The 15,077-nt window shown below is 35.4% G+C and overlaps 1 protein-coding gene across 1 annotated transcript in view; it reads left to right on the forward strand.

The window, feature by feature from the left end:
- The window catches only part of CDH8 (cadherin 8), a gene marked incomplete at its 3' end in the record, with an annotated part of 198,143 nt that overhangs the window by 107,559 nt on the left and 75,507 nt on the right, over nt 1-15,077 (forward strand). Inside the window, exons 4-5 of the mRNA XM_081336154.1 lie at nt 1,262-1,429; nt 11,300-11,487. Of these exons, the coding sequence (XP_081192280.1) occupies nt 1,262-1,429; nt 11,300-11,487 (356 nt within the window). The remainder of the gene's footprint in view (nt 1-1,261; nt 1,430-11,299; nt 11,488-15,077) is intronic.

Below are 15,077 nucleotides of genomic sequence, written 5' to 3' on the forward strand. Positions count from 1 at the left end.
GGCCAGGCTGAAAGTAAATAGTATTGGCCATTCTGCACTGTATGGCATCCATCCAGGACTATGTAGGCCATGCCTTGGTTGTGTATTGTTAGGAATGCAATGCTCTTCTAGCCTAATGGAAATCACTAATAGAAACATTGGCTTCGTAATAAGGACAGCAACAATATTCATAGTTCCTTGATATCCAAAATATCTTTCCTTAGGTGAAGAGGGACAAAGACTGCCAGAAGCAATTATCTGACTGAATTAAACATAGATGGGATGTAAAACAAGCATCTTAGAAGACAAACAGTTTATCATTAAAGATCAAATGTAGGATAGCTTTTTGTGTGTATGCTCCCTATTTTTACGGAACTGTTTGCCCATGCTCAACTATAGGTCTAAATAAATATATTCTGAAGGCATTAGTTCTCTCTTAATTTTTTTCCTTCTTTTCGTCACCCTTCCTGGCTGGGGCTGCCTGAAGCAAAATAGCTCATCCAGCTGTGCAGGAGAGCCAAACGTGAAGAGAAGTAAAGTTAAACTACAAATTAATTGTGAATTTAGATGGTTTCAAAATTGAAATGGAATGATCTGGGTAGGGTTGCACTGTTAGTGGCTGTTATTTTTAATGCTGGTTTGTACTTCTGGAATCATAATTAGCATGCCTTGAACTCCACTTTCCAGGGAGTGGAGTGGAAGTTCTCCTTTTTGTAAACTTGCTCAATGCAGGTGGTTTTTCAGTGGATGAAATACAGCTTTGATACACCCTCCCCATAGAATGACACAATGCTGGATAGGATAGTCATTATTTCCCATTGAGCATGTGGTTTCTGGAGGGACAACCCTGGGGCAGTGCAGAAAGAAGTAGATATCTGCTTAGTCATTCAGATAAACCAAATCAACTGGCAATTAATGAGGTGAGAGATTCCCCAAGCTAGATCCCAAATTTCATCATATATATTAAATATGTTACACCAGTTAAGTCAGTGGCCTGATCCAGATGGTTTTTTTCTGGTGTTGTTATATTTTAAATATTACCTTTGAACGAAGATAGTTTCAAGAAGATCATCTCAAATATTAAATCCAGCCTTGGTCACACTGCATGAAGTTCTCACTTCCCTTTCTGATGGTATTTCTTTCTTTCTTTCTTTCTTTCTTTCTTTCTTTCTTTCTTTCTTTCTTTCTTTCTTTCTTTCTTTCTTTCTCTTTCTTTTCTTTATTTTTCTTTTCTTTTCTTTTCTTTTCTTTTCTTTTCTTTTCTTTTCTTTTCTTTTCCCAGCTATCATCAAAACTGCTCTTTCAAACATGGACCGGGAAGCCAAAGAGGAATATACCGTGGTCATCCAAGCAAAGGATATGGGTGGACACATGGGTGGACTCTCTGGAACCACCACAGTGACTATTACGCTGACTGACGTCAATGACAATCCTCCAAAGTTTGCACAAAGTAAGTTATATTTCTGATGCATCCACTTCCTAATAATTGGACAACAGGCCAAGAAAGACAATAATTGAATACACATATCATTGGAAGGAACTAAGTGCCTTGTGTGGTGTTACCTTGGCATATTGTATGAATCTAACCACCATGATCTGTAATGATGGGCCTGTTCTTTAAAGTGGTATGTGAAACCCAACCATTGTATTTACTCCATAAGTAACCATAATGTTTAATTTATAAAGATTGCTAATTGCATAAAATAGAGCAGTAGAATAGTGGAGTGCTTGTTGAGGCATCCTTTTTATTTCAATCTTCTCCACCTCTCCTTTTGTGCTTTCAGCTACGCTAGCTGCTTTCAACCCTCATATTTAAAGCTAGGCAAAAGTTCCCTTTAAAACATCTCCTCCCAATCTATGGGCAAAAAAATTGGGTGAGAGATTTGTCCAGTTGTTAAGCAGAAGAAAATCACACAACGGTAAAAACCTATTGAAAACTTTTTCTTCCGTGCAAGAAGCTTTAAAACATTTTATTTTTTTTTCCCTGCTGGGAGAAAGTGAGAATTGTCTGCTTGGCACTGATCACACATCCAATCTGTTGTTCATTGTTCTTCAAACTGTTTGTCTTTTGACCTTTTTAAAAAAAACTTAGTGTCCCCTTAAAATGCTTATTATAAACACAGGAACTTGTTTTATATGGTGTTGCAAGCAATCTCTGGAGGCCCATGGGTTTACTGATTCCTGTAGCTATTTAAATTTGACCTGTGTGAAGGAGAAGGGTGGATGAGTATTGATTTGAAGTCAGGTCACCCTGTTCCAACAAGTCATCCTATTGAGATGCCTACTTCAAACAGGCACTTTCTGTGTGACATACAGAGAATAAATATTGATATCCAGGTTCATATATAACAGCACTGGGAGTGAGTAATGTCACACAGCTTTAGGGTCACGGCTTGAATTAATGAGAAGTTCAAAAACTTGAGCACTACAAATCCTAAGGGGGAAAAAATGTAAATCTATTTATAATATTGATATCCATACCCTCTGTTTCCCCTTTCCCCTTTTCTTTATCTATTTCTTAGCTTTGTGTTATCTTCAGCGCTTTCAAAGCCCTGTTAGATGAGCTTTATGTTAGTCAATGAGCGACAAGTTTAAAAAAAATGTGTAGTGTTGTTGTTAAAAGCAAGAAATTGACCAATGCGTAATTGGAGATAAGAACTGGAAAAACAATTCCAGATCTAGTTAATTGCTGATCTTAAATTCAAAATCCATATTTGGTGCTATCATTTCTACATAGGTATGCTTTGCTGATCTGTTCTATGGTGCTTCCTGAGAGTTATAATAACGGTTGATTTTATTAGGCATAGTTGCATTCTGCTGGAATTTTCTTATAAGCATCTTTAAGGGTTAGCTGGTTTTCCCCTTCATTTATTATAAGTAGATACTTGTCTATGAATGGGAAACAAAACAATTGGAAAAGAGGCAGTTTTTGTATTTGCCCAATACACTTAGATAGGTTAGTGAATGCTCTAGCAGGTACAGTCACACATATTAAACATAGTGCTATTCTTAATTTTCATCTCTATCTTGATACACTTGCAGTTTTGTTTGATTAGTTTATAGTCAATATATTGTGTACAACCAGAATATTCACTGGTCCAGTAAGCAAGTGAAATGCTGTGTGCAAGCACAACTGGCAACCTCCTAAAACTTAGTCATGCCCACTGCATTTTTTTCAGTACAGTAGCTGCCTATTGTGTTACAATTATACATTGGTTGCTGTTTTATATTGCAATATTTTTGTATGACTCCCCATCTAAAAGAATTCTGTTTAGCTTATAGGAGCAATCAGTCATAGCTAAAATCAAAAAGTTGAATGTTGAATCACTTATAACATTCTTTCAATATCTCTCAGTTGTTGAATCACATTAGATAAACAAGAAAAAAAATGAATCGATAATAGGAATTAGAGCCAGTCTACAAACATAGGAATATACCTACTTGTTCAGGCAATTAATATTCATTTCTTCCCTTAAAAATGAAAAGAATAAAGATTTCATTATAAACCACTACACATAAATGATGTGTTATATATTAGCTAAAGCTAGAGTAATTATAAAGTGCTCTTCATTCAATAGTTATGCTGGATAGGCCAATCCTATATATAATATTAGTTGAGAAGTGAGCCTTGAATCAGTCATGTTACAGTATATTGCCCCTCAAACCTTTTAAAACAAGACTGAACCACATTAAAAGTCACCCTCAGATTGTGATAAATTGTAATCTGTTTCCCTCAGGAAGTGTTTTGCTGCCATCAGTTAACTGCAATAGCTGTAATCCATTTGCTGCTCATTGTTTTAATCTAATTGGATATTTTATGGAATAAAAATTAACTCAGAACACATTGGCTTGAAATCTTTGTGCAGTCTGAAACAGCTCTAGTTTTGTGTTTGATTTTACAGGAAATTGAATCTAGCTATATTAGCCATCAGGAAAGATTAATAGCAGCAGCAACTCTATATATTTGCCAACAGAACCTTTATGATTTTTCATGAAAATAAGAGTAATATAGTAGTTATTGTCTTGGTCTAGGGCAAGATTCAGGTTTGAATCCTCACTCAGTCATGGAATTTATTGAATAAGTTCAATTCAGAGATTGGCAGGTAGCCTAATTAGTACTTAGTGATATCTACTTATATTGCCTTGAAGTCCTGGAGGAAAAATATAATAGATATATAGGAACACAAATATTCTTACACCTATTTTCTGGGAAAATAAAAATAAACAAGCAAAAAAGCACAATGTTCATAGCTATAATAGACCCACATTGAACAAGAAGGTGATCAATATTCATAAGACGTAACACTTGGCATATTCACAATAAATTTTAATGAACTCAGACAGTATTGAGAGAGTTATGCATCTTTATTGTTTTTGAGCAGAACATACATGTGTATTTATGGCTAGATTTCAAATAAATACAGCCCTCCTGAGCCTTTGAAATAAGAACAGTCAACTTTCACAACTACTGAGTTCTCTTGAAAATAATTTTAGGGGCACTTATAACAAATAATGTAAAAAAAACCCCAATAATTACAGATAGCACTTGTTTTCACATGAACAGCAGATTTTGGGGCAAAACTTTTAAGAAATTAGGCCCCAAACATGGGACAAATCTTTATTTCCTGTGTCAGCCTTTGTGTATATATATATATATAAGAAATGTATGAATATATATATATATATATATATATATATATATATATATATATATATAAGAAATGTATGAATATATATATATATATATATATATATATATATATATATATATATATATATATATATATATATATATATATATATATATATATATATATATATAAATGTATAGTATGTAAGCCATATTTCAGCTTTATGTTCTGTATTAAGCAATGTAAATAGCCATCTCTTTTCAAATTGTTTTTTCTTATATCATTAACTGTTTAATTCCCTTTCAGAATCTGCATTTTTTTTTCAAGATAGTACACATAATGTTTCAGTGGTTTTAAAAATTAGATTATTTAAAATAGCAACACAGACTACCACCTCACCAAAAAGGATAAATTATTACTACAGATGTATAAATAATCTAAAATCCATTTTGACTTTGTGATCGGATTTAAAAAAGTCAAGTCAATTCAGATTTTCCATCTGAATTGTCAGGTAGAATCTGTTTGATTTAGGAATTTAATTCAGTAATGATATGTACTCCCATTTAGAAAAGACTAACATATTTAGGAACAATTTTGAAGGCACCTTAATTTAGTTTGAAATGTTTTTCTCCTTTTGCTTCAAACCCACTCTCAAATCGAAGTTTTTCATGGTCCTAATTTTCACAAGATTTTGCCATTATTATGATTAACATTTTATTTAATGTTGAGGCCCCATAGATATAAACTGACTCCTGCAATAAGGAATTTAAAAGTCAGTACAAGTAGTTCTCAACTTATGATCACATTTGAACCGAAAATTCTGTTGCTAAATGAGACATTTGTCCAGTGTGTTTTGCCCAACTTTATGACTTTTCTTTCCACAGTTGTTAAGTGAATCACTGCAGTTGTTAAATTGGTAACATATAGCTGTTAAATGAATCTGGCTTCCACACTGACTTTGCTCACAAAGTACACAAAAGGGGATCACATGACCCTAGGAGACTGCAACCATCATAAATATGAATCATCTACATTTTGAGCATATAACCATGGGGATGTTGTAAGTGTGAAACTTTCAGTGCCATTGTAACTTCAAGTGATCATTAAGTGAACTGTAGTAAGTTGAAGACTACCTGTACAGCATTTTTGAAGTGCATTGGTGCAGAACCAGATCTAACTTAATGCAATTAATAATATTGTGCAGTTAAATAATAAAGTAGAGTGTCGAGCTATAACCAACCACTTTGGGAAGCCTATAAAATCTAAAGCCCTAGGTGTGGATGACTCTGTGCAAAACTCACAGTTTTGGGATTGACTTGCAGCTTGGGCTGATCTGGCCATGAACTGGATCTGCTGGTCCAGTTTTCTCAAAGCAAATCATCTCGAACAGGTGTACCAGAAACAGTGAGTTTTTCACATCCCTAGTGAGAGGGGGGAAAATAGATTTTCCGTATATAAAAGTCTACTGATATATTTCCTGTGGCCCATACATCAAATAAAGAGGAATGTTTTTCATATACCTGTCACTGGTGAAAACATGGTCAATACCATGTGCTAAATTATTTTTTGGGGGAAGTCTTGATCGGTACATGTGGATGTTATTAGACTGGTTCTGTAGATTATTTAGTGTCTTATAGGATTTATCTGGCAGGTGGAATTCTAACAGAATAACAGAATAAGAGATTTGGAAGGGACCTCGGAGGTCTTCTAGTCCAATCCCCTGCTCAAGCAAGATATCTTATACCATTCCAGTTAATTGGCTATCCAGACCTTTCTTAAAAGCCTCCAGTGAAGAGAGCACCCACAACTTCTGAAGGCAAGCTGTTGTTAGATGTACTCACTGTCAGGAAATTTCTCCCTAGTTCTAGATTATTTCTCTCCTTGAATAGTTTCCATCTATTGTTTCTTGTCTAGCCTTCTGATGCTTTGGAGAATAGGTTGGCCCCCTCTTCTTTGTGGCAGTCCCGCAAATAGTGGAACACTGCTATCATGTCACCCCTAATTCTTCTTTTCACTAGACTAGACAGACCCGATTTCTGCAACCATTCTTCATATCTTTTAGCCTCCAGACCTCTGTAAAATTGCTTCTTGAAATAACCTCAGAGAAGATAATTTTGGACTCATTTTCTATTCAGATTTTATCTATAATTATATATCAGACCATGGCATCATCTTGATTAAGAGTATAAACTGTGTCCGGTACTGGCATCTTAAATGGAATCTCTGATCCAACTGATTATATCCTTAAACTATGGAATTTTTTAAAAAGTGAAAAAAAATGAGTATGAGTTGTGGGATGTATTTTTGATTATATTAAAGAAATGCCTGATTAAACAATAGAACCCATCTGAAAAAAAAATCTGTGATAACCTTTTATTATAATTCCATTTCTTGCTTATATGTTATGAATAATTTTAATAGTTGCCAGTGAGATCCCTATCTATGTTTCAACCCCGGAAACACTAAGAAAGAATATAGTACATAATTAACTGCCATTCTGTTTTTGTAGCTCATAAGTCATTATTTTAGGCAATAAGCTGAAGATATAATGGGCACAGAATCTGAATGTAAGGAACAAAGAAATCAATTCTACCTTAAGGCTACAAATGAACAATTCCAGGGTATGGTTTTATTTTCATCTATATATTTATTTTTACATGAAGGCTCTTGAATCACCACAAATGGTGATTTTCAAGGAGATGTATGAAGCAGAGTATATTATATTTGTTTCTGCTCATATTGGCAGAGAGAAAAGTTGTATGCAGCTATTTTCTCATTTTCTTCCTAGAGACGGGCAAGATATTGGTTTGAATCACAGTTTAATGTCAGCTAACCTCTTTGCCCTTCTCAAAACAAAGCTTGCAACATTAATCTGATAAGTCTGAATTTTTTCGCCAGTAATGCTGTAATAGAGCAAGATATAAAATACATTTATTACATTTATTTATCACCTTCATGAGGCTGTCTGACTCTCTGCGGCAAATTTACAACAACAATGAGAAAAGAAATTAATGCACATTCATAAGAAATAAAAGTAGCACCTTTCAAAATACACAGCCTTCTCACTGGGACTCCATTTCCCCATCTAACCCTTGGGGAACACCCTGTTTAGAGTTTTGGGCTACAAGAAATAACATTTTTATTGTATTAAGTACATCTGTGCAGTATAGCCTTTTCCACACTCTTTAGGCAGGTATGCCATCATGTGGAGAAGTGAATTCTGGAAGTTTAGTGTCACATACCTGCAGAGTAATGCACTTGGGAGAAGACTGTGCTAAAGAGTGGTGAGTCATCCTCTGTGGCTCAGGTTAGCAAATTTGTTGGGCCAATGTTGAATGTTGAGATGGAATGTTGGAAACATGTCATGGTTGGTCTCATAAAATAGCTGCCACTAAGCTGCTTAGAGACGCTGTGGCTCAGTGGGTTAGGAAGCTTGTCGATCAGAAGGTCAGCAGTTTGGCAGATCGAATCCCGAGTGCCGCATAACAGAGTGAGTGCCTGTTACTCGTCCCAGCTTCTGTCAACCTAGCAGTTCGAAAGCACATAAAAATGCAAGTAGAAAAATAGGGTCCACTCCGGTGGGAAGGTAACAGCGTTCCATGCGCCTTTGGCGTCTAGTCATGCCGGCCACATGACCACGGAGACGTCCTCAGACAAGCGTTGGCTCTTCGGCTTTGAAACGGAGATGAGCACCGCCCCCTAGAGTTGGAAACGACTAGCACGCATGTGCGGGGGAACCTTTACCTTTACCTTTTAAGCTGCTTAGCCATCTCCAACATGTTTGTCATGGTAGATGTGAACAATCTTAAAAGCATTCAAGTATCAATAGGAAAAGTGATAAAGTGGATGACACTCTTTTCATCCTTCAAGGATGTCCCTTACCACTCAGTCTATACTTCATTTAATTTAATTTTACCTCACTTTTCCTTATTTTTCTGGGGGGTCTGGATTATGTTCAACAAACACTGGGGTATCACCATCCTCTATTTTTTAACAATGACTATCAAATAATCTTTCATTTCCAGCTTTGATTAAAGGCTGATCCATACTTTGTATTTGTATTTGTCCAGCAAGAAGGTCCATCAACCATTTCAGGAGAGAAATGTCCTCATTATCAGTTAACCTACAGCCCACTGGAAAGGAAATTTTCATTCATCTTTTCTGGGTCCATAGTAGAGTTTTTTTATTCCCTCCAAATCTGAAAATTCCCCTATATCATTATTTTCTAACCCTCTCTAGCCTGAACCAGGAAATGGATTTGCTATCTCTTAAGGTTAGGAATTCTGGTGCCAAATCATGACTTCCATTCTTCATCAGCCCTAGTCCAATGGTAAAAAATCCAAAACAGCTGGAAGGCATCAGGTTGCCTACCACTGTTCTAACTGAGATAAATCAAAATCTTTCAGTAAATCTCTTTTTGATGGTTAAATTCCATCAACAGAATAAAACAATAACACAAGACTCTTTTTTTTAGGAGTTTGCCATTTCACCAACAAGCAACATTATTATTATTTTTTAAACTAAATGTGTGTCCTCAAAACAGGGCTTCTTGGCTACATATATTTATAACTGTTCTGAGACATACTGTGGATGATAATCTGTGCAAATAGTTATGACAATTATGTTAGGACACCAGCAAATTCTTCCTGTGAAAGGAACCAAAAAATGAGAAGGCGAGGGCCTGGTGTTTCTATTTAAGACTGTCTGACTCATTGGGTATGCATGAATTGTATCTGATTGGTTTCAGAGATAGGTAGTTCCTGAAACAGATAATTTCACCTCTTACCCAGAGCTGAAACAAGTGAATTACTAAGAAGCATGCACAATTAGGCCATCTGTAGACATGTGCATGAGGCAGAGATTACCCATGCTTTCCCGGCTTCCAGATCATTACTAAAAGTCAGAGATGTCATTAGAATGAACAATTTCATTTTTTTCTCTAAGTAATGAGAAACTGATAGGTGATGTAAAATACTCTGTTGGAAACCGGTTTAAGCAAATAAGAAATATTTTCCTGTGTTTTGAATTAGGAATGGGTGAAACCATTAGAATGTTCCACCAGCCTTAGTTTAATGAAAAGGGTCTTAAAGGAAACTTCTGCAATTCTCAGTTTAATGTTCTTTGAAAGTTTAGGATTCTTAATCTCCCTTTTTTAATGTTTGAATGATCTCAGACAATTTGAAACAATTATGGATATTTTACACTGGTAATGATAAACAGCATGCTACGTTATTTCATAAATCCTAAACTCCTATTAGTGATTATATTTCTGAAAGTTGCTAAAAATGGGAAGCTTTTTAGCTTATGGTAATTGAGATGGCACCTATGAATGACTGATGGCTTTATTATTATTGATTTTATTACATTTAGTATGAATGATTTATTATATTATTGTTGGTGCAAAATGCTTGATTCAATGTGGTAGCTACAAGCTGAATGAATGAATGACTGACTAAAATAAATAAAGAGGGTAAACAAAGGATACATTCTAATTAAAATAGTCAGTTGGAAGGAGCAAATTCCAGCTAATGTAATAGTTCATTGTTTTATTTTACATTTATACTCTTCCTTTGATATCTTGCCAAACGTCTCCAAAGAGATACAATCTTCCAGATCTTATTCATCTTCTTGGCAATACTTGCTTTCTCTACTCAGCTCCATAATTAAACATTAATTAATTTGCAGCAATTAGTACACCAATATATAAGTTCCCCACTGTTTTTTCCCCCCTGTGATACCATGGAGGGGTGAAACTAATATGTTGTTTTGCTCTCCAGTTATACAGAAAAGGCTATGAGTTAAGATTCTTAGCAAGGGTGGAGTTTCATCTGCTCCTGTGGTCCTGTAGAAAAATCTCTTGTCTGGTACATTAGAATTAGTGAGTCACTTGCAGAGTTTGACATCAAGACTGTAATAGATCCGGGCCGTTATATATCAAAATGTTTCTAGCTTCTGCAATCTCCCTCCCCTTATTTCATTAGAATGTTAAATACACTCTATCCTTGAGTCACCTGAATGTATTTCTGAAATCAATAACATAAAACAGAGAATTATTCTGGAAATGCCCAACTAAATATGCTATATTTTAATGAGGATTTGCCTTAACTTCATTTTAAAAGTATTTTTGTTTCCAATTATACCTTGGTTTTACACTATTCTTTGAAACCTGCTTTGACATTTCCTCCTCTCTTTTTTTGTTCTAACTGAACATGTTTAAAAGCATCAAACTCTATGTTTCTGTCATCCATGCCATAATGGAATTTACTTTGGTGCACCATAAGATTTAAAAATAAAAGAAATATGTGCTAGATTTCTTTTGTATCCTTAGCAGCTGATCTATAAATAAGTAGAGTTTTCAAAACATCTGGAAGGTTGCATGTTTTCTTTTTTCCTTTTCATTTTGTTGCTGAAAATAGCTGAATGTTTTGCATTCACAGTATCCGTTATAAGTGGGCTAACAAAATGAATCATTCTCAGACCTAGTTATTTGTCATCCTGTTGCAAAGTGCACTGTATATGATGTGACATATAGCCCAAGAAAGCTGTAAAAAAGACGACAACATCCTAAACTGCCACATTTAAGAAATAGAGAACAGGAAGAAAATGGGTGATGTTATAAGTTCTACTGTTCTTCAGGTTGTTGGTATATTGTTGTTCTTTTCATCTCTCTTACTCTCACTTTCACTCAGGTTTGTATCATTTCTCAGTATTGGAAGACATTGCTGTCGGCGAAGCAATAGGAAGGGTCAAAGCAAATGACCTGGACATTGGTGAGAATGCAAAGTCATCCTATGACATTATTGAAGGAGATGGAATGGATATCTTTGAGATCACCTCTGACTCTCAGACTCAGGAAGGAATTATTAGATTAAGAAAGGTAAATGGCATGGAGACTGGAGAAAATATGGGTTTCTGGATTCTGGCAATGCCCAAAACAGTTCTCAAAGCAGAGGTGCACACTTTTGGGTGGGGACTGGAGAAGGTATGGACCAGCTCAAGAAATATATTTGATTTCATAGCTACCATAATTGGTACCAAAAAGACTAAGTAGCAGGATTGGATCTGTTTAATAGATTTCTTGGGAGATCACCAAGAAGTCCATGCACTGTAAATTGAGTTGAGAAGTCAAAAATACATCCCAGAAGAGAATAATGGAAAAAATAGAACTACATGAATGTGTCAGGTGTAGCTCCTAGGAGCTGTGTTCCACTTATGGAAGATCTACCCTTTTTGTTTTTTTTCCATCAGTTGTTACTTGAGGGATATGGTCTCTAATAATCTTGGAGATGCACAGAGAAGCAATAATCATAAGCATCCCATATCCCAAATATGTAGATTTTAGTAATTCTCTTGAAAGCCATCACCAAATCCAGTGTTTGTAAATTCCAGTACGCTGTATCCTATGTCCTTCTCTTGCTCCCAATGTCCATCCAACAAGTTTCAATGCAAGACCATAGTCCTGATATCACACAGACTAAGGGGGTGTAATTTTATAATAATCTGTTAAGTTCCTTTAAAAAAATGTCTGAATAACAATATACTCTTTCCTAATTCTCTCCGGCTCCTGCTGGGGACAAGAAAGGAGCCCCCAGGGCAACGGTGATGTCATTGGCAAATCCTTTCAACCCGGAAGCTCCTTGGTGCTTTTGACATGAGTGCAAAATTATCATGATTATCACTGTGATTTGTTCCTCTTTGATGCAGAGGACCAGTGGGTTGCCAGATAGTGCTCCTTTCCAATTCCACTTCTGAATTTTCATCTTTTGTCATTTCGAAGTGGGAAATACATGATGGAGGCCATAAGATAAGCCTAAGATATGTTTAATGATTTTTTAAAAAAAAATCGCTCAAAAGAACTCCATTTGAAAATGTGACTTAGCCTACTTGCAGCAGCATTCTGCCCAGGCAAAAATTAAACACCAGTAAATGCTGCCTTTCTCTACTTTGTATCAGAGACTACTATTTGCTTCTTATATAGATTCAGGAAGGGTGATTTATTCTAGAGATTTTAAGTTTCCACTGTGTTCAGCACTCATTAGAAGAACCCCGGTTTCAATCAAGCACATAGTTTTCACCTAGCACACAACATAATAGATGCATATCTGTTATTGTTTTTAATTTCAAATATACTTTAAATAATAATAACATTGTGCATTTAAAGCACTAAGCTGACAAACGCTTTGAACTGGTATGATTTATTACCGCAGAATTTGCAACGGTTCAAATGATACCGTTGTGTGATTGGCAAATTGTGTATATGCTGATTTCCAGCAACCTATTCATCAGTACAAAGGCATAGTAATTTCTGAGTTGGCAGAGAGGCAGTGCTTGTCGTGTTTACCAAAAATGGCAAAGTTACATTGGAACTAGATTCAAAAACTGTGCTGATTTTTTAAAAAAAGATATGAAAATATGAATATATACTTAAGCTTTCCGAGACTTTCTGAAAGAGTTCTGGAATTTTTATTTGTGCTCTTTATATTTGCATTGCAGATTTAAGCTTCTCTATGTTTCTTTTCTCCTTTTCTTTCTTCCTTTCTACGGGACATTGTGATGCAAATTTTTATATCTTTCTAAAGCTTGACAAATCTGTAGATTTGAAATGTTAATCATTGTGAGGCATCAAAGAGTTGGGTTGGGAATCCGTACATGTCAATGTTCTTGAAGTTACAGCAGATATTAATCTTGCGTGGTCATAAAATGGGTGATGCCTCTTTTTTTTAAAAAAAGTGTCTTGTAACTCTTATTATTATTATTTCTTATCTGCATGTTTCAAATATTTATGAGCAAAACCAATCAGAAGTGCTTCTCTCCAAGGCCTATTGAAATGATTGGCAAATTGTGAATATGAATATCCAATCACTCTTGCTCTATAGAGATGCTGTGAATTTGATGTTTTGTTTTTTTCCTTTTCCTTTCCTTTCCTTTTCTTTTCGGCACTCCTGATACAAAGATCGTTTTGCATATAGCATGTACAATTGACTTAATTACGTATCAGCTGCTATATCCAGCCATTGTTTGAGGGCTGTCTCTCTCATCTCGTAATACTATCTATAATAATTTTATTTATTTATTTATTTTATTATATTTATATACCGCCCTTTCCCGAAGGACTCAGGGTGGTTTACAGGGTGATTAAAACAAAAAATACAAAAGTTAAAAACAATTTTTAAAAAATTATATCCGTCCCTGAACAAATAAAACCCCAGGTAAAATTAAAATTAAAATTAAAATTAAAATTTTCAGCCTGGGCCAGAGAGCTCGAAGAGCCAGGTCTTCAGGTCCCGGCGGAATGAACGGAGGTCGGGGGCAGTCCTGAGCTCCACGGGCAGCTGGTTCCAGAGGGCAGGCGCGCCCACTGAGAAGGCCCTATCCCTGGGTGTCGTCCGCCGGCAATCTCTTACCAGTGGCACCCTGAGAAGACCCTCCCTGTGGGAGCGCACTGGACGAAGGGAGCTTGATGCCGGCAGCAGGTGTTCCCTCAGAAATAATAATAATAATAATAATAATAATAATAATAATAATAATAATAATAATAATAACAACAATAATCATAATAATCATAATAGGCATTGACTAACCATCCATCAATTGCAAAAGGCAACTTTATTTGGAACAGCTTATATCCTACAACGATAACTTTAGCCCCTTCAAACAACATCTTCCTATCCCAGGTCCTTGGGAAGTTGATAGGTAGATAAAAATGCCAAATCCAATCTAAACATCTGGCTGACTTTGTTACTAAGCATAATACTAAAGAGTTCAGACCTATACTCTAGTGTTTCAGGAGCAAATGTGAAGAGACAGGTTATGGATCACTTAACTTACTAACAACAATATATCATAATTATTCAGATCTTCAGTGCACTTAGGCACTTAACAACTCTTTTCTTCAAGGTAAGTCTCCAAAACCTGTGATTCTAATAAGAAGACCTAAACCTTTATGAAAACAAAGGATCAATACATTGCTTAACCCTCTAAAGCTGTACCCCATCAGTTTCTCAATAATTAAAATTATATTCACCTTAATTCTTTGAGCTTCAGCCACAGAATTTCCTTGCAAGCTGTGCTATCAATGACCAACTATAAAGTTTTATTAAACCAATAGTGAGATCTCCTTAAGCCAGTAGAAAAGAACATGGGATATGTTTAAATGTGGGCTTTAAATGTAATTTTGAAACTCACTTATGCCATTAAGATAAAATTCTAAGCTTAGGTTTGTTGTTGTTTTTACTTGTAGGGATTATCAGCAGAGGTCTTTCCCATTATATGTACTATTCGTTCTTGCCTCTCAAACATGAATGCTTCCATTTTTATTAATACTAATGTGTTAAATCCCAAGCAAAGCTAAATATCTGTTGCACACCTTGAAAACTTTTCCATTCTTCCAATGCTGCTTTGTTTAACAGCACCAGAAAGTTAAGCTTCAAGAGAAATATTTTTAAAAAATCTCTTGATGGTTATGAT

The sequence above is a fragment of the Vipera berus genome, assembly GCF_964194415.1.
Source record: "Vipera berus genome assembly, chromosome: 10".
NCBI lineage: Eukaryota > Metazoa > Chordata > Lepidosauria > Squamata > Viperidae > Vipera > Vipera berus.